This window comes from Bubalus kerabau, chromosome X (genome assembly GCF_029407905.1).
Source record: "Bubalus kerabau isolate K-KA32 ecotype Philippines breed swamp buffalo chromosome X, PCC_UOA_SB_1v2, whole genome shotgun sequence".
Lineage (NCBI taxonomy): Eukaryota > Metazoa > Chordata > Mammalia > Artiodactyla > Bovidae > Bubalus > Bubalus kerabau.
Window position 1 is genome coordinate 160,332,801 of NC_073647.1, and position 20,414 is coordinate 160,353,214.

The window sequence follows — 20,414 nt, forward strand, 5'->3', positions numbered from 1 at the left end:
CTCCAGTATTCTCCAGTGGAGAGTCCCCACAGGCAGAGGAGCCTGGTGGGCTGCAGTCCATGGGGTCTGCAAAGAGTCGGACATGACTGGGGGACTCACACTTTATCTTTCTGTGGGAAACATAGCAAGGCTCAGGTGATAGAGAACATGTGTGTGCAGACAGCAGCAGGTGACGGATTGAGCGTGAGAGCCAGAAGTTCCCCCTGAATTTATGATAAATGCATTGTTGTCTTTTTTTAACTATCGAATCTCCCTGTTTGAATTTTACATTTGAATGATATGATTTGAAATACCTAATGAAGTGTTGAGCTGACAAGTGAAATTACTCTGCGATTTAAGAGATTAGAATATCTTCACTCCATGTACCAATTATTCTTGTCTCACTCATACACTGATATTCAATCTCTCTTAAGAAAATATTTTTCTATAATGTAATTGTTAAGCTTGTGTAGACTTGAAGACTAGAAAGGGGGAAGCTGGTAAATCCATGCCTGAGTTGTCACAGATCGTCAACACCGACACAGAGACATCAGGTTGGCAGTGGGTCAGAACACTTCTTCTTGTACAAGATTGTGAACAAAGGACTGTCATCTCATCATAAAACAGGAGGGGAGGGACTTCCCTGGTGGTCCAGCAGTTAAGACTCCATGTTTCCACTGCAGCGGGCCCCACCCCTGGGTGGGGGACTAAAGTACCACATGCTGTGCAGTGGGGCCACCAAAATATACACACACACACACACACACACACACACACACACACGTATATATAAAAGGAATTCTGCTCATAGTTTCTACCTTTTCATTGAGTCTGTGCCTGGCTACTCTATCTACAGAACCCCTGATATTTCCTACCAGTTCAGTTAGGTTCAGTTGCCCAGTCGTGTCTGACTCTCCATGACCCCATGGACTGCAGCACGCCAGGTGTCCCTGTCCATCACCAACTCCCGGAGCTCACTCATACTCATTCCATCAAGTCAGTGATGCCATCCAACCATCTCATCCTCTGTCGTCCCCTTCTCCTACCTTCAGTCTTTCCCAGCATCAGGGTCTTTTCCAGTGAGTTAGTTCTTTGCATCAGGTGGCCAAAGGATTAGAGTTTCAGCTTCAGCATCAGTCCTTCCAATGAACACCCAGGGCTGATCTCCTTGAGGATGGACTGGTCGGATTTTCTTGCAGTCCAAGGAACTCTCAAGAGTCTTTTCCATCACCACAGTTCAAAAGCATCAATACTTCGGCTCTCAGCTTGCTTTATGGTCCAACTCTCACATCCATACATGACCACTGGAAAAACCATAGCCTTGACTAGATGGACATTTGTTGGCCAAGTAATGTCTCTGCTTTTGAATATGCTGTCTAGGTTGGTCATAACTTTCCTTCCCAGGAGTAAGAGTCTTTTAATTTTGTGGCTGCAATCACCATCTACAGTGATTTTGCCCGCCCCGCCCCCCGCCCCCCGCAAAAAATAAAGTCTGTCACTGTTTCCATTGTTTCCCCATCTATTTGCCATGAAGTGATGGGACCAGATGCCATGATCTTCGTTTCTGAATGTTGAGCTTTAAGCCAACTTTTTCACTCTCCACTTGCACTTTCATTAAGAGGCTTTTTAGTTCCTCTTCACTTTCTGCCATAAGGCTGGTGTTATCTACATACCTGAGGTTATTGATATTTCTCCGGCAGTCTTGATTCCAGCTTGTGCTTCTTCCAGCCCAGCGTTTCTCATGATGTCCTCTGCATATAAGTTAAATAAGCAGGGTGACAATATACAGCCTGGACGTACTCCTTTTCCTATTTGGAACCAGTCTGTTGTTCCATGTCCAGTTCTCACTGTTGCTTCCTGAGCTGCACACAGCTTTCTCAGGAGGCAGGTCGGGTGGTCTGGATATTTTCTATATCCCACCGTGACTCACTGACCGCTGTTCAGCACACATTTGTTACTGCTGTTTAACTTAGTTTTTGTCTGTCTTCCCTCACTAGAGTGTAAGCCCCACGGAGGGTCAAGGACTGCTGTCTTCTGTCCCCTACTGAGTCCCCAGCCCTCACACTATGCCAGCTCCATCAATGTGTGTTCCATGAATGAATATGAATTAATAAATCAATGAACTGAGGTGGCACCTACTAAAAGCACGAAGAAGCTGCATCCTTCACGTTCAGTGATCTGGACAAAATAAAGGAGCAGGTTTAGAGGCCCCACAGCAGCCCAGGTGTCTAACATTCTGCTTGGTCGCCATGCTTCCACTCCACCAACACTCGATAAAATCACCCTCTTAATTCCTTTCGTGTGGGGGTGTGACTGACGTTCCCCCCACCCCCGCCACTAAAATGTCCACACTGTACTCCCCAGGACCTGTGAACCAGGCATCTCACTTGGCAGAGGGGATTGTGTAGACAGGATGAACGTGACGATCTCAGTGGGGAGGGGGAGATGGTGCTGGGTTAGGTGGGCAGACCCCAGCTAAGCATGTGTGGGTTTAGAAATAAGAGAGGCTTGTAGATTCTGAGATGCAGGAGACTTTGCGTAAGGAGGTCACAGAGGGTGTGCACCCCTTGGACCAGCCAGTGACACTGAGGGACCACAGTCCTACAGCTGCTGGAACCGCACGCTTTAGCAAGATCTAAATGAGCAGGAAACCCCGTCTCCCCAGGAGCCCTCGGGAAGGAAGGGCCTGCCATCACCTTGGTTCTTTCTCTCAGGTGGATCCAGCCCATTTTGGGTCCCGATCTCCATACCCTAGGATCGTCCGTTTGTCTTGTTTTTAGACTCTCAGTTTGCAGTACATTGTTAAAGCAGCAGTACTCTTGCCTGGAAAACCCCATGGATGGAGGAGCCTGGTGGGCTGCAGTCCATGGGGTCGCTGAGTGTCGGACACGACTGAGCGACTTCACTTTCACTTTTCAGTTCCATACATTGGAGAAGGCAATGGCAACCCACTCCAGTGTTCTTGCCTGGAGAATCCCAGGGACGGGGGAGCCTGCTGGGCTGCCGTCTATGGGGTCACACAGAGTCGGACACGACTGAGCGACTCAGCAGCAGCAGTGAACCACGGTGGTGGTTTAGTCGCTCAGTCGTGTCCCACTCTTTGCGACCCCACGGACTGCAGCCCGCCAGCCTCCTCTGTCCGTGGGACTTCCCAAGGCAAGATGCTGGAGTGGGTTTGCCCTTTTCTTCTCCAGGATAGTGAACTGTGGCAGTACGTAAACAGGATTTTTTTTTTCCTGATTTGCTTTGTTTTGGATAATAACTGCTCAGAGAACTAGTGTAATTACTTGAGTTCATTGAACAGAAGAGAAACAGTTGACACAACTGCGTAATACCTTGTAAGGAGAATAATTGAATAATTAACATGTATCCTAGGTTATACGAGACACGTTTTAAGTGTTGACTAGAATGCTCTAACCTTTTGCAGAAACTAAAAACAGGTGGCTAGTTCCTTGACAGCAGATGGTGGCAATAATGATGCATGAAATAGATGCCTGGAATACGCATGAGCACATAGTTCAAAGAGCAAGATTGGTGACGCGTACAGGAGGGAAGAAGAAAAAAGCATGACGACGGGAAAATAAACCCTCCCCCTCTGGGTGGTGACATGCTGTGTTCTGATGAATGAGGCCAGTGGGAACCACTGTCTGAGATAGTTGTTCTTTCCTTTTTTTTAAATCTAAAGCAAAAAGTGAACGTGAAGGTCGCTCAGTTGTGTGGTCCATGGAATTCTCCAGGCCAGAATACTGGAGTGGGGAGCCTTTCCCTTCTCCAGGGGATCTCCCCAACCCAGGGATCAAACCCAGGTCTCCCGCATTGCAGGCGGATTCTTCACCAGCTGAGCCATGAGGGCAGCCCTAATTACAGTTGCTGCTGCTGCTGCTAAGTCGCTTCAGTCGTGTCTGACTCTCTGCAACCCCATAGACGGCAGCCCACCAGGCTCGCCCGTCCCTGGGATTCTCCAGGCAAGAACACTGTAGTGGGTTGCCATTTCCTTCTCGAATGCATGAAAGTGAAAAGAGAAAGTGAAGTCGCTCAGTCGTGTCCGACTCTCAGCAACCTCATGGACTGCAGCCCACCAGGCTCCTCCATCCACGGGATTTTCCAGGCAGGAGTACTGGAGTGGGGTGCCATTGCCTTCTCCGTAATTACAGTTAATGTTTAGTAAATAATGAAGAAATAGGATAAGCCACACACATCACTGCTTTGCACTCCTGCGTGAGTTTGTCATGAAATTAAAGCCCCAGCTTTTATTTTATTTTGCTGACTGGATAGAATTTACCCTTTCCTAAACGTTCTTTTACTCCTATCTTTGTTCGTGAGCAAAGTGGTCACGTGCATGCTGAGTTGCATCAGTCGAGTCCGACTCTTTGCGACCCTGTGGACTGTAGCCCTCCAGGCTCCTCCCTCCATGGGATTCTCCAGGCAAGAATACTGCAGGGGGTTGCCATTTCCTCCTCCAGGGGATCTTCCCAACCCAGGGATTGAACCTGCGTCTCTTATGTCTCCTGCATTGGCAGGTGAGCTCTTTACCACTAGTGACACCTGGGTGGCTCACCTACATCTATAAGATGTTGAGAAATGGATGATTACTACTGGCTTTTGCTGCCTTTAGGCATCTGATTTTTAACACCTCTCACCACTGGCCCGGTGCACATTCACCCATGTGCTTTTGTGTGATGATTCACACTTAAATTATATTAGCTTCATTTTTGGTGGCATGGAAATATTCTTCTTTCATTGGAGCTGCAATGATAGTTGATTCTTTTCTAAAAACCTCTTTAAAAAAAAACACAAAAAAACATCTGACCGAGTTGGGTTTTAGTTGGGGCACCAGGGATCTTTAGTTGCAGCATGTGGCATCCAGTTCCCTGACCAGGGATCGAACCTGGGCCCCCTGCCTTGGGAGCACAGAATGTTAGCCACTGGACCACCAGAGAAACCCCTCTCAGAACCTTCTTTGAAAGTTATGTGGTCCAAAGACTCATTTTATCTGGGATTGGATCTCCATGGTATTTGGCATCGTATGTCCCTGGCAATGGAACTTACTGCCGTGGTGTGACTGTAACCCTCCCAAATTCCCGTGTCGAAGTCTTAACCCCCATTATGATGGTGTCTGGAGGTGGAGGGTCTTTGGGAAGTGCCGAGGTCATGAGGATGGAGCTGACGTGAATGGGATGAGTGCACTTACGAAAGAGACCCCAAGAGCGCTCCTCACCGCTTGCAGCAGGTGAGGACGTAGAAGTGGGTTCCTAGTAGACACGGAGGCTCGTACTGCCGAGATTCTACAACTGCCAGGTAAACTGTCGTTTCCTAAGCCTCCCAGTCTGTGGGATTTTGTTGTAGCCGCCTGAACGGACTAGAACAGGGAACTGGCATTGAGAGGCGAGCAGCCTCTGTAACTAATAATGAAAGTGGCTCTGTAACTGAGTTAACGACCAGGAAAAGGCTCAGTGAGTTTAGAGGCGCAGGTTAGCAAAAGCCTGCACTGCCGTAGGGGCTTCCGGTGAGGACTCGGAAAGAAAACAGGAAACCGGGGAGAGAGCCTCCGTCCTCTTAGAGAAACCTGGAGAGTGCAGGCCATATGAATGAGGTCGAAGTCGGAAGCAAAGAATTTTTGTTGTTGTTGTTAATTACTTTCTTTGGCTGCGTCTGATCTTAGTTGCGGCCCTTGGGAACTTTGCGTTGCATCACGCGGGATGTTTCTTTGCAGTCTACTGGCTCCCTAGTTGTGCTGTGTCTGGTCCGGAGCACGTGGTCTCAGCAGTCTCAGCGCCTACCTAGCCTTAGCAAACGGGATCCTGATTCCCCTACCAAGGATCGAACCCACGTCCCTGGCATTGCAAGGCGGACCCTTAACCACTGGCCCTCCGGCAGAGTCCCTGGAAACCCAGAAATCTTAAGCAGACGGCAGAGGAAAGGTCATCCTTGTCATGAGCTGACCAAGAAGAATCATGTGCGTGTCCTCCCGTGTTCTGTGGGTGCTACAGCTCGCTGGTGCTCATGTTGGATGTTTGGGGGCAGTTTCCAAGCACCGCGTGGAAGGAGCAACCTGGTTTCTCTTGGCTACTTAGAGTGAGAGACAAGAAGAGGGAAGAGACTTCAAGAAGGAATTGTTCCGCAAAACGGAAGGAGGATTTAAAGGTTTGGAACGTTCTCAGCCTGGGCGTCCTGAAAAGAAGGAGACTGCCTATTTAGGATGCAACAGGAAGGGTGTGGCCGTCTGGCCGGGTAACCTTGGGATGACGGGGTCAGGCGAGTTCGGCCATCTAGACTGAAGCCAGGCCCTGCAGTCCCAGAGCATGGGAGAAGGCCTTTCAGACAGCATTGGTGGGTCTTACCATCAGAGGTCCCAGAGTGCCAGGCCCTCGTCAACACAGGGCACGGCAGAGGAGGCGCTCCCATGAAGGCAGGCCCTGCAGAGCCAGGGGGTGCAGCTGACCCCCATCCCAGCGCACGACCCCAGCCCTGGGCAGACCCTACCAGGAGACCCACTTGTGCTCAGTCGGGTCCGACTCTTTTGTGACCCCCACCCCCATGGACTGTATCCCGCCAGGCTCCTCTGTCCATGGGATTCTCCAGGCAGGAATACTGGAGTGGGTTGCCATGCCCTTCTCCAGTGGATCTTCCTAAACCAGGGATCGAACCCGGGTCTCCTGCATTGCAGGCGGATGCTTTACCACGTGAGCTGCTAGGACACCCTGGGGGACCCAGGCACAGAGGCGAACACTTGTCACGGGTTCTCTGTTTGCTTGTTCAGTCACCCAGCCATGCCCGACTCTTGGTGACCCCGTGGACTGCAGCACGCCAGGTCTCCCTGTCCCTCACCCAGCCATGTCTGACTCCTGGTGACCCCGTGGACTGCAGCACGCCAGGTCTCCCTGTCCCTCACCATCTCCTGGACTTTGCCCATGCTCATGTCCATTGCATCAGGGATGCCGTCCAACCATCTCATTCTCCGATTCCTTCTCCTTCTGCTGTCAATCTTTCCCAGCATCAGGGACTTTTCCAATGAGTCGTCTGTTCACATCAGATGACCAAAATACTTGAGCTTCAGCAAAGGTCCTTCCAGTGAATATGCAGGGTTGATCTCCCTCAAGATTGGTTTGATCTGCCATCATGGGTCCTTGGGAGTCCCTTTATCTGTGGGCCCCTTTGCATAGTGTCCCCCAAATGTCTGAATGCATTCACTTCATGCCTTTTATGCGCCAGGTTTTATTCTGGGCTATTTTTCTTCAAAAGGAAGCATACAATCAGGAAATCCAAACGTATTGTAATATTAGTCTTCAGCAAAGGATACGTAGAGAAGTAAATCATTTTTTTAAAAACCAAGTCATGTGTGTGTTGGCCATCCATATATCTTTACTTCTTTGGAGAAGTGTCTTTTTAGGTCTTCCAAGCATTTTGGGTGTTTTTTTTTTTTCTTTTCTTTTATTGAGCTGTATGAGCTGCTTGTACATTTTGGAAATTCCTCCTTTGTCAGTTACTTTGTTTGCAAATATTTTCTCCCATTCAGAGGGTTTTCTTTTCATCTTGTTTATGGTTTCCCAGCACAGGGAACTCAGCTCTGTGCTCTGTGATGACCTAAAGGGGTGGGATGGGGAGATGGGAGGGAGGCTCAAGAGGGGAGGTTATGTGTATACATATGGCTGACTCACCGGCTTTTGTACAGCAGACACTAACACAGCCATGCAAAGCAATTATACTCAAAAAGCATAGTCAATCAGCTCTATCTCAATAAGAGAAAAAAAGTTTTTAAAGTCATGTATCACCCCCACAGCTGAGCAGAAATGAGTTTGAAATTAACCATGCCACAGAGGGCTGGGGCTTCCCCAGTGGTTCATCTGGTAAACAATCTGCCATTTACAAGAGACACAGGAGAGGAGGGTTTGATCCCTAAGTTGGGAAGATGCCCCTGGAGAAGGAAATGGCAAGCCACTGCAGCATTCCTGCCTGGAGAATCCCATGCACAGAGGAGCCTGGTGGGCTACCTACCATCCGTAGGGGTCAGAGGGAGTTGGACATGACTCAGCAGCTAAACAATGGCAACAGCAGAGGGATAGAGCTTTGGCACCTGTCTAAATTGGTACAAATCGTTGAATCCGTGTTTAAAGCTCACCCACTGTGTATATGCTCTGAGATGGTCTTTCGACATCCACGGATGCTCTCTGATACACACGCACCCAGGAGGGCGTCCATGCAGAATGTGTCCCTCTCGGGAAGAAGAACCCCGTCTCCATCACTACGATGTCCTCAATTTCCCTGCACACAGTGAGAGTGTTTTTTTTTCAGGGACAGCTCACATTTAGCCTTTTGAAGGTGAAATAAGGACTGAATTTAAGATTGGTCATTATCTTGGAAAGACTGGGGAAGATAAATTTGAGCCTGTCTTTGGATTTCAACTACGCCAGCAGGCTCTGAATAAACAGCCAGATTCTCATTAAACGCCACAGTCAACTTTAGGCATAAATGAGACTTGTTGAGAATTTATTCTCCAAGGAGGCCAGGCTACATCATTTTCTAAACGCCTCTTTTCTGTGCAATGAAAAATGAGAAGAGCTAGTCCTAACGTCTGTGGAATACACACTTGGCCGTGGTTTATACAGTTGTAAAGGAAGTCACTAACTTTTTTTCTTATCATGGTGTACTTCGGGTGTCTGTATGTGCTCATTCGCTCAGTTGTGTTCAACTGTGTGCGATCCCAAGGACTGTAGCCCACCAAGCTCCTCTGTCCGTGGGAAATATCCCAGCAAGAATCCTGCAGTGGGTTGCCATGCCCTCCTCCAGGGGATCTTCCCAACCCAGGGATTGAACCCGAGTCTCCTGTGTCTCCTTACATCGCAACCGGATTCTTTACCACTGAGCTACCAGGGAAGCTCAGGGAAACAAAAGCCACATTAGTGGTTTAACATACATGTAATTCTTTCCTTTTTTTTTTTTTTTTTTTTGGGCTGTATCGGGTCTTACTTATGGCACACGGGATCTTTGCTTTTTGCTGCAACACGCAAGCTCTTTAGTTGAGGCCTGTGAACACTGAGCTGTGGTGTGTGATGTCTAGTTCCCTGAACAGGGATGGATCCAGGGCTGCCTGTACTGGGAGCGCAAGGGTCTCAGCCCCTGGAGCAGCAGGGAAGTCCCGACACATGTGTTAATTCTTAAAGTGCTGGACGAAGTGACGGGGAAGGAACACCAGGTTCCTGCCTTCTGTAGCAGTGCTTTCAACCAAAGAGCATCCCCAAGACGTGGCTAGATATCTGCGGAGGGCTCAGACACCCCCGCCTGAGACCCCACCCCCCACCCTCGGCCCTAGACGTATCGAGACTTATTAAGAAAAATTTCACCGGGACACCAGTGAGGTTAAGACAGTAAAGGAGCCTGTTTAGCCGTAGTGTTTCATATCTCATTAACCATCTCCCTCCTTAGAAAATCCTATTTACTTGCAGCAAAACTAAGAAAAGCTGCTTAGTTCCTGTCTGTCGAAAGCCAATTTTCCTACTAACCACAGTTTGATACACAAATCACTAGCCTGAATAAACTGTGACAGAACAAATACATTGATTTTGGGGGAAAATGATGGGTATTTTCCAGTTCACTGCACTCTTCAAACCCACTCAGAGGATTCTTAACTGTTTCTATCTGTGACAAAGTAATTGGATAGCATTTTTCATCTCAATACCTCCAAAAGAGATCCAGGCATTAACTTGTGAACTTCACTTTATATCTTGTCATGAGGGATGGGGGAACCCACATAGTTCAGCTTCTAAAGGTAGCGGTGTTTTGTTTTGTTTTCCTCTTTGTTTTTGCAAGCCACATGTCTGCATAGCATAGTGAAATGAGCTGTTATAGCGAAGTTAGGGGTTCGATCCCTGAGTCAGGAAGATCCCCTGGAGGAGGAAATGGCAACCCACTGCAGTATTCTTGCCTGGAGAATCCCACGGACCAAGGAGCCTGATGGGCTACAGTCCATGGGGTCGCAAAGAGTCAAACACCACCGAGCAACGCACGCACAGTGGAATAAGTGACTCGAGTTGTAGAGTGTCTTTGGTTGTTTAAAGGCCCCTGTGGTGGTGGTTTAGTAACTAAGTTGTGTCTGACTCTTACAACCCCATGGACAGTAAAAAATGTGTCTCCTGCATTGGCAGGTGGATTCTTTTTGTTTTTCTTAATTGGAGGCTAACTACAATATTGTAGTGGTTTTTGCCATACACTCAGGTGAATCAGCCACGGGTGTCCATGTTGGCAGGGGGATTCTTAACCACTGGACCACCAGGGAGATTCTGTAATAATTTTTTCCCCCACCACTGCATCCATTGTACTTTATTATTTTTCTCACAGCTTTGTTTTTTTTTTTAATTAATTTTAATTGGAGGAATAAGTCAAAGTGAAGTCACTCAGTCATTTCTGACTTCAGGCTCCTGCATCCATGGGATTCTCCAGGCAAGAATACTGGAGTGGGTTGCCATTTCCTCCTCCAGGGGGTCTTCCTGACCAAGGGATCGAACCCAGGTCTCCCGCACTGTTGGGCAGATTCTTCACTAACTGAGCTAGGAGGGAAGCCCAAATTAAAGGCCTCTAAGTCCTGTCATTTCCAAGACGTGTGCCAGACACAGATTGCTTCCGTCATTGCTTTAGTTCAGCCTTGCCTTTTGCTGGCAACTTCATTAAAGAGCCGCACTGCGCTTGCGGAGCATACCTAGGGTCTGTGATTGTTTTCTGTATTGCTTTGTTTATGTATTCACAGCCACGCTAGTTCTGTGGTGCTGTGTGCGGTCTTTCTCAAGTCGCGGTCAGCAAGGGCTACTCGAGTTGGAGTATTCAGGCTTCTGGCAGGGGCTTCTCGTTGCAGAGCACAGGCTCAGTGGCTGTAGTCAGCGGGCCCAGGTGCCTTGTGGCCTGTGGCACCTTACTTTCCTGACCAGGAATCGAGCCCGTGTCCCCAGCATTGGCAGGTGGATTCTTAACCACTGGACCACCAGGGAAGTCCTGTAATAATTTTTTTTTTCCCCCCAGCACTGTATCCATTGTACTTTATAATTTTTTTCACAGCTTCTTTTTTTTTAATTAATTTTCATTGGAGAATAACTGAAAGTGAAGTTGCTCAGTCTTTTCTGACTCTTTGAGAGTCTATGGAGGATGACTTTACAATCTCGTGATGGTTTTTGCATACATCCACATGAATCAGTCAAAAGTATACGTGTGTTCCCCCACCATACCACGTCCTGAATTCCCCTCCCATTTCCCTCCCCAGCCTATACTGCTGGGTGGTCCCAGAGCACCAGCTAGAAAGTGTCAAGTCTCTCAGTCGTGTCTGACTCTGCGACCCCACGGACTGTAGCCCACCAGGCTCCTCTGTCCATGCGGATTCTCCAGGCAAGAACACTGGAGTGGGTTGCCATTGCCCGCCTCCAGAGGATCTTCCCAACCCAGGGATCAAACCCATGTCTCCTGCATGGGCAGGCACATTCTTTACCACTAGGCCACCAGGGAAGCCCCTGTAATTATGTTTTTTTTTTTAAAGGAGTGGAGAATTGATGAATTAGGGTGAAGGCAGTCACCGGAACTGTGTCCAGTCTTGTGCTGAAACCTGGTCCGGGCGACTACGGGGCTGACAAGGTGGGGCCTGAGCTTGCTTGGCTTCCATCCTGTCGGCCCCACCGATGGCTGTGATCTTCTGCAAACCAGCAGAGAGGCTGCTCGCCCGGCGCGCACCGTCCTGGGAAGCGTGCGGTGGCGGCAGGCGTGGCTGCCTGCCACGCCCACAGCGAAGCTGAGATTCTGGACATGAATGCCTCAGTGAGGGCTGGTCTGCACGACCCTCCCTAGAAGGCTGAGACCTCCCGTGCAGGGCTGCCATCATACCTCGGGTCCATGCTTTGCGCGCGACACCTTACAGTTCTCCCTTCAGTTATTTCTCTATGTTTCATTGGCGGATCGCTGCTTTACGATCTTGTGTTGGTCTCTGCCGTCTAATCCACACGCATCAGCCGTAGGCACACACCTGTCGTCTCCCTCTTAAACCTCCCTCGCACCTCCCACCCCAATTTCTTCTTTTTTTCTTCTTTATTTTTATGGAAGTATAGTTGATTTACAGTTATTATTTTCTGTTGTACGGCAGTGATTCAGTTATACACACATACACATATGCACATTCTTTTTTTTAAATATTATCTATTATGGTTTATGATAGGATTTTTTTTAATTGGAGTACACTTGCTTTACAGTGTTGTGTTGGTCTCCACTCTGCAATGAAGTGCATCAGCCATATATATACATCCATCCATCGCCTCACATCGCATCCCTCTTGAACCTCCCCCCGCCCCATCCCACCCCTCTAGATCATCGCAGAGCACCGAGCTGAGCTCCCTGTGCTAATACAGCAGCTTCCCACTAGCTCTGTGTTGCACACACGGTCGTGAGTATATGTGGCAGTGCTCGAGTCGGTGATGCCATCCAACCATCTCGTCCTCTGTCATCCCCTCCTCCTCCTCCAGCCCTCAGTCTTTCCCAGCATCGGGGTCTTTTCCGGTGAGTCGGCTCTTCCCACCAGGTCATTATGCTGGTGACCGGGCCTCTCATAATTTGCCCTTCAGAAAAAATCAGCTTGTGAGAGCAGACCTCACAAATCACAGGTACAGCATCGTTTCTTTGGGGGAAATGCCCTTCTGACTTCTAAGTAACTCATAATGGATATTGTGTGTGCTCAGTTGCTGAGTTGTATCTGACTCTGCAACCTCATAGACTGTACCCCGCCAGGCTCCTCTGTCCATGGGATTCTCGAGGCAGGAGTACTGGGGCGGGTTCCAATTTCCTTCTCCAGGGGGTCTTCCTGATCCAGGGACTGAAGCCACGTCTCATCTCCTCTGCCGTGGTAAGCGGGTTCTTGACCACTAGTGCCCCCTGGGAAGCCCTGATGGATATTGCACAACTCATTTTTAAGGCTCATAACCCATCTCTGAATAATTCCTTCTGGGAAAAGAAACTTGGTGAAACCTTTCACAGCAGACAGCCATGGAGATTTGACTTATCAACTGAAGGTTTGGAGCTTAAGTAGTCAGTATCTAACGCTATATCTTTCCTGATAGAACATAGCGATTTGCAAACCGCATTGCACAATAAAAACTTGTGCATTTCAGGAAAGCTCCCCAGAACCCAGCTTTTTCTGTGGGGGAAGACGGTAATATTTGCAACATCAGTCTTTTTCGACTTTTTAAATGGAAGGTAAAGTATGATTGGTGCACCTAGCTTGCAGTGTCTCATTACATATCCAGGGCGTGTCCCTGGCATGTAACATGTGTTCTTCCCTCGGTGACAGCCTGGTGACATAAATGCAAACATCCCTCAGCTGCGGGCTAATCACTGCCATGACAACCAGAGGGCTTGTTCCTCTGGAAGATTGAAACATCCAAATGATTCTCACAGTGTGGCATAGAGCATCGTAAATAACTGACTTGCAGCCTGTATGCACACAGGAATTTAGATACACCTGGACTTTAATCTGTCTAGTCAACAAAGGTCCGTCTAGGCAAGGCTGTGGTTTTTCCAGTGGTCACGTATGGATGTGAGAGTTGAACTATAAAGAAAGCTGAGCACAGAACAATTGATACTTTTGAACTGTGGTGTTGGAGAAGACTCTTGAGAGTCCCTTGGACTGCAAGGAGATTCAACCAGTCCATCCTAAAGGAGATCAGTCCTGGGTGTTCATTGGAAGGACTGGATGCTAAAGCTGAGACTCCAGTACTTTGGCCACCTGATACAAAGAGCTGACTCATTGAACAGACCCTGATGCTGGGAAAGATTGAGGGCAGGAGGAGAAGGGGACGACAGAGGATGAGATGGTTGGACAGCATCACCCACTCGATGGACGTGAGTTTGAGTAAACTCTGGGAGTTGGAGATGGACAGGGAGGCCTGACATGCTGCGGTTCATGGGGTCGAAGAGTGGGACACAACTGAGCAACTCAGCTGAACTGGACTTTAATTGTGCAGTGACTCTACCATCTACCATTAAAGTGCCAGTGTTTCTCAGGTGAAGTCGATGGAATCAGAGGACCATAAATTGTGCCGATGTCTTTAATGTCTTTTCCAACATGAAAAATTTTATCTTCTGTTTAAGTATGTCCTGGTGGCTCACTTGATAAAGAATTCTGCCCACAATGCAGGAGACCCAGGTTCAGTCCCTGGGTTGGGAAGATCCCCTGGAGAAGGGAATGGCAACCCACTCCAGTATTCTTGCCTGGAGAATCCCTTGGACAGAGGAGCCTGGGAAGACCCCAGTCCATGAGGTCGCAAAGAGTTGGGCATGACTGAGCTACTAATGCTTTTGGTTTCACTGTGTCCATGAAATACATGGACCATATTTCATTTTTATAGTAGATTTTGGAGAAGGAAATGGCAACCCACTCCAGTATTCTTGCCTGGAAAATGCTATGGACGGAGGAACCTGGTAAGCTACAGTCCATGGGGTCGAAAAGAGTCGGACACGGCTGAGCGACTTCACTTTCGCTTCACTTTGTGTTTAAACAATTGTAACTTCCTAGTAGGTGACGTGCGAAATAGATGGTAGGGCGTGTTGCTGTCTCATTTCACGAGCTGTGTCTTTATTTTGCCCACTAGGTCCTGCTGGCCAGCAGCTTCCTGCCCATCTATGCAGGACTGAAACCAGTGGAGTACAAAGGGCAGGTAAGCGTCCTAGAGCCGACGCGGGATCCGTGGCTCCTGTGGTCATCCGTTTCCTTTAGGAACATCCATGATTTTGATATTATTCTGGCGGCTCCAACTCTGTTCCTATGACTTTAGTCTCACAGGTTTGTGTCTGTTTAACAAAAGGAAAAGAGTCCAGTGCAGGGGCCGTGGTACCCTGGAGCTGAGGTTTCGTGGTTGAGAATGATTGACGAGGGCCCTCCTTTTTTCATTTGGTTAAAAAAAACTTTACCCTTATTTTTAATATCCAAAGAAGCAGCAGAGTTTTTAAAAAATTTACTGAAGTATAATTTAATTATATAATTATAGATAATTATAGCTGCTTTGCAGTGCTGGGTGTGCATGCTCAGTCATGTCCGACTCTGTGACCCGCCAGCCTCCTCTGTTCATGGGACTCTCCAGGCAACAACACTGGAGTGGGTTGCCCTTTCCTTCTCCAGGGGATCTTCCCCACCGGGGGATTGAACCCCTGTCTCTTGCATGTCTTGCATTGGCAGGCAGATTCTTTACCCCTGAGCAATCGGGGAAGCCCTGTTAGTTCTGCCGTCTAGCAAAGTGAATGGCCCATGTGTTTCCATATATTCCCTCTTTTTTGAATTTCCTTCCCACCTAGGTCACCACAGAACGCCGAGTCGAGTTCCCTGCGCTGTGCAGGAGTTTCTCGTCACTTGTCTATGTTAGACACAGTATCATTAGTAGAGATACATCCACCCCAGGCTCTCAGGTCATCCCACTCCGCCGCCTCTCCTCTTGGTCTGCATTCATCTGTTCTCTCAGTCTGTCTCTTTCTGCTTTGCCAGGTAAGTTCATCTGTGCCATTTTTCTAGATTGCACGTGTAAGTGATCTTATATGATGTTTGCTTCTCTCTTCCTGACTTATTTCACTCTGTATGACGGTCTCTAGGTCCGTCCATGTCCTGCCAATGGCACCGTTCCATTCCTTTTCGTGGCTGAGTAATATTCCATGGTCTGTGTGGCCCACATCTCCTTTATCCGTTCTTCTGTCAGTGGGCATTTAGGTTGCATCCACGTCCTGGCTCCTGTGAACGGTGCTGCAGTGAGCGTGGCGGGCATGTGTCTTTGTGAATTATGGTTTTGTTGGGGTGTATGCCTAGGAGTGCGGTTACTGGATCATGTGGTGCTTCTATTTTTAGTTTTGTGAAGACCCTCCATGCTGTTCTCCATAGTGGCTGCATCACTTTACATGCTCAACAACAGCGTAGGAGGGTTCCCTTTTCTCCACACCCTCTCCAGCGTTTATTGTTTGCAGATTTTTTTTTTTCATATTGAGCTGCAGGAGCTGTTTGTGTATTTTAGAGATTAATGCCTTGTCAGCTGCTTCATTTGCAAATATTTTCTCCCGTTTTAAGGATTGTCTTTTTGTCTTATTTATGAATTCGTTTGCTGTGCAAAAGCTTTTGAGTGTAACTGGACCCTCTTGGTTTATTTTTGTTTTGATTTTCTATCTTCTAGGAGGTGGGTCAGAAAGATCTTACTGCAATTTATGTCAAATCGTGTTCTGCCTGTGTTTTCCTCTACGAGTTTTATAGTGTCCAGCCTTAAATGTATGTCTTTGATCCATTTAGAGTTTATTTTTGTGTTTGATGTTAGAAAGTGTTCTAATTTTATTCTTTTACATGTAGCTGTCCAGGTACCACTGATTGAAGAGACTGTCTTTTCTCCATTGTATGTTCTTGCCTCCTTTGTCATAGATTCATTTCAGTTCAGTTCAGTCGATCAGTCGCTCTTTGTGACCCCATGAATTGCAGCATGCCAGGCCTCCCTGTCCATCACCAACTCCTGGAGTTCACTCAAACTCATGTCCATCGAGTTAGTGATGCCATCCAACCATCTCATCCTCTGTCGTCGTCCCCTTCTCCTCCTGCCCTCAATCTTCCCCAGCATCAGGGTCTTTTCAAATGAGTCAGCTCTTTGCATCAGGTGCCAAAGGATTGGAGTTTCAGCTTCAACACCAGTCCTTCCAATGAATATTCAGGACTGATTTCCTTTAGGATGGACTGGTTTACTCTCCTTGCAGTCCAAGGGACTCTCAAGAGTCTTCTCCAACACCACAGCTCAAAAGCACTAATTCTTCGGTGCTCAGCTTTCTTTATAGTCCAACTCTCACATCCATACATGACTACTGGAAAAACCATAGGCTTGACTAGATGGACCTTTGTCCGCAAAGTAATGTCTCTGCTTTTTAATGTGCTATCTAGGTTGGTCATAACTTTCCTTCCAAGGAGTCAGCGTCTTTTAATTTCCTGGCTGACAGTCACCATCTGCATTGATTTTGGAGCCCTCCAAAATAAAGTCAGCCACTGTTTCCACTGTTTCCGCATCATTTGTCATAGATTAAGTGACCAAAATGTGTGGGTTTATCTCTGGCTTTCTGTCCTGTTCCGTTGATCTGTTTTTGTGCCAATATTATGCTTTCTTGATTACTGTAGCTTTGGAGTATGAAGTTGGGGAACCTGATTCCTCCAGCTCTGTTTTTCTTTCTCCAGATTGCTTTGGCTATTCAGAGTCTTTTTTTTTTCCATCTCACCCTCTCCTCCCTTCTCCCCATGTCCATAAGTAAATTCTCTATGTCTGTTTCTCCATTGTTACTCTGTAAATAAATTATTCAGTACCATTTTTCTAGATTCCATATATATGTTAGAACATGGTATTTATCTTTCTCTTTCTGACTCACTTCACCCTTGTCCATCAAAAGATGAATGGATAAAGAAGTTGTGGTACATATACACAATGGAATATTACTCAGCCATAAAAAGGAACGCATTTGAGTCACTTCTAATGAGGTGGATGAACCTAGAACCTATTTGGAGTCTTTTGTGTTTCCATACAAACTGTAAAAATTTTTGTTCTAATTCTTGGGGAAACAAAATGCCATTGGTGTTTTGACAGGGACTGCCCTGCATCTGTGGATTGCTCTGGGTAGTATAATCACTTTCACAATGTTGATTCTTCCTTTGACAGATGGCCCTGAATCTGTGGATTGCTCTGGGTAGTACAGTCACTTGCACAGTGTTAATTCTTCCACTCCTGGAACATGGCATGCCTCTTCATCTGTTTGTATCATCTGTGATTTCTTCCTTTAATGTCTTCAGTTTTCTGAGTCCAGGTCTTTCGTCGCCTTAGGTAGATTTTCCTAGATATTGTTTTTGTTGTGATGGTAAAGGGGATTGTCTCCTCAATTCCTCTTTCTAATATTTGGTTGTTAGCATGTATGAATGCAAGAGGCTTCTGTGTATTGATTTTGTATCCTGCAGCTTTAGCACATTCATTGATGAGTTCTAGTAGTTTTCCGGCGGCATCTGTAGGTTTTTCTATGTTATCTATCATGTCATCTCCAAACAGTGACATGACACTTACTTCTTTTCCAACCCGGATTCCTTTTATTTCTTTTTCTTCTCTGATGGCTCTGACTAGGACTTCCAAAACGATGTGAATTGATAATGGCGACAGTGGGCACCCTTAGCGTGTTCCTAATCTCAGGGGAGGTGCTTTCCACATTTCAGCATTGAGAATGCACTTTGCTGTGGGTTTCTTGCATGTGGCCTTTTTTATGTTGAGATCGGTCTCCTCTGTGCCCACTTTCTCGAGCATTTTTGCCATAAATTGGTGTTGAATTTTGTCAGAAGCTTTTTCTGCATCCATTGAGATGATCATATGTGTATGTTGAAGAACCCTTGCATCCCTGGGAAACATCCCACTTGATCCTGGTGTGTGATCCTTTTACTTGGATTTGGATTGCTATTAATGGTATTTTTGTTGAAGACCTTTGCATCTATGTTCATCAGTGATGTTGGCCTATAATTGTCCTTTTTTGTGTGGTATATTTGGTTTTGGTATCACGGTGATGGCCTCATGAAACGAGTTTGGGGGTATTCCTTCCTCTGCAATTTTTTGGAAAGGTTTGAGAAGGATATATATTAGTTCTACTGTAAAAATGCTTGATTTAATTCGCTCGTGAAGCCATCTGGTCCTGGACTTTGGTTTTATTGGAAGATTTTTCAATCACAGTTTCCATTTCACTCCTTTGGATTGGTCTCTTCATAGCCCCTGTGTCTTCTTGGTTCAGTCTTGAAAGGCTGTACTTTTCTAAGAATTTGTCCGTTTCTTCCAGGTTGTCTATTTTATCGGCATATGGTTGCTTGTAGGAGAATCGCAGGGACGGCAGAGCCTAGTGGGCTGACGTCTATGGGGTCGCACAGAGTCGGACACGACTGAAGCGAATTAGCAGCAGCAGCAGTCTCTTATGATCCTTTGTATTTCTGCATTGTCTGTTGTAGCTTCTCTTTTCCATTTCTAACTTTATGGATTCGGGTCCTGTGCCTTTTTTTTCTTGGAAAGTCTGGCTACAGGTTTATCAATTTTGTTTATCTTCTCAATGAACCAGCTTTTAGTTTTATTGACCTTTGCTATTGTTTTCCTCATTCCATTTTATTTATTTTTATTTATTTAATCTTTATGATTCCTTGCCTTCTACTAAGTTTGATTTTCGTTGTTGTTTTTGTTTTTCCTTCTGTAGTTGCTTTAGGTGTAAGGTTGGGTTGCTGTCTCTTTTTCTTGTTTCTTGAGGTCGGATAGTATTGCTACAGACTTGCTTCTAGGACGGGTCTTGCTGCATCCCATAGGTTTTGGATCATCTTGTTTTCATTGTCACTTGTTTCCAGATACTTTTTGATTTTCTCTTTGATTTCTTCGGTGGTCCCTTGGTTATTTATTTCATAGCATATTCTTTAGCCTCCCTGTGTTTGTGTTTTTTACATTTTTTTCCCCTATAATTAATTTCTGATCTCACACCATTGGTATCAGAGCAGATGCGTGATACGATTTTAATTTCAGATCACATCTTGAGTCACAAATCAAGCCTCAGCAAAAGACTTCTTTAGACTTCCAAGACATCCTCTTGGAGAAAGAAACGGCAACCCACTACAGTATTCTTGCCTGAAGAATCCCACGGACAGAGGAGCCTGGTGGGCTACAGTCCGTGAGGTTGCAAAGAGTCGGACACGACTGAGTGACTAACAGTTTCAGTTTTCACAGAGACAATATCTCCACCTAAAATATCTGATTTGCACAGTTGGTATATTATAAGTTGCCTTTTTTTGTAACGTTTCCCCATTGATGGACCAGAGACTATTATAATCAGGATAATTCTTCATAATAAAGTGTTTTATTAGATCTTAAAAAAAAAAAGTACTCTTGACGGCCCCTTCTATGAACAGTTAGAAGCAAAGTGCGCTATCAGGCTGGGGAAACCGATCAGGATGTCCCTCACCTGGCCCCCACATGAGGCTGGAGACCTTCATGCCATCCCACCCCCAGGGGTCCCCCTGCTGGCAGCCAGCCGCTCTTCTCTTGGGTCCTCCTTGGAAATGTATCTGTGAAGGAGAGGCTGAAACAGCCATCACTGACGGAGAGCTGCAGGAGGCGTTTTAGAGAGACGTAGTGACCCGTGGTGCTGGAGGAGACTCTTGAGAGTCCCTTGCACTGCAAGGAGATCCAACCAGTCCCTCCTAAAGGAGATCGGTCCTGGGTGTTCATTGCAAGGACTGATGCTGAAGCTGAAACTCCAATACTCTGGCCACCTGATGAGAAGAACTGACTCATTTAAAAAGACCCTGATGCTGGGAAAGATTGAAGGCTGGAGGAGAAGGGGATGACAGAGGATGAGATGGTTGGATGGCATCACCGACTCGATGGACATGGGTTTGAGTAAGCTCC

At 46.9% G+C, this 20,414-nt stretch overlaps 1 protein-coding gene across 9 annotated transcripts in view; it reads left to right on the forward strand.

Annotated features, from left to right (window-relative positions):
* Nucleotides 1-20,414, forward strand: part of PNPLA4 (patatin like phospholipase domain containing 4) — a 43,484-nt gene that overhangs the window by 9,486 nt on the left and 13,584 nt on the right. For 5 of the 9 annotated variants that reach the window (XM_055564882.1, XM_055564888.1, XM_055564881.1 and 2 more), the window contains 2 exons: nucleotides 14,592-14,657; nucleotides 15,292-15,478. The exons of 1 other annotated variant lie outside the window; for it this stretch is intronic. In XM_055564882.1, the coding sequence (XP_055420857.1) occupies nucleotides 14,592-14,657; nucleotides 15,292-15,478 (253 nt within the window). Of the gene's footprint in view, nucleotides 1-14,591; nucleotides 14,658-15,291; nucleotides 15,479-19,532; nucleotides 19,829-20,414 lie in introns of those variants that run through there. 3 more of the 9 variants (XM_055564884.1, XM_055564887.1, XM_055564885.1) reach the window with 2 other exon arrangements.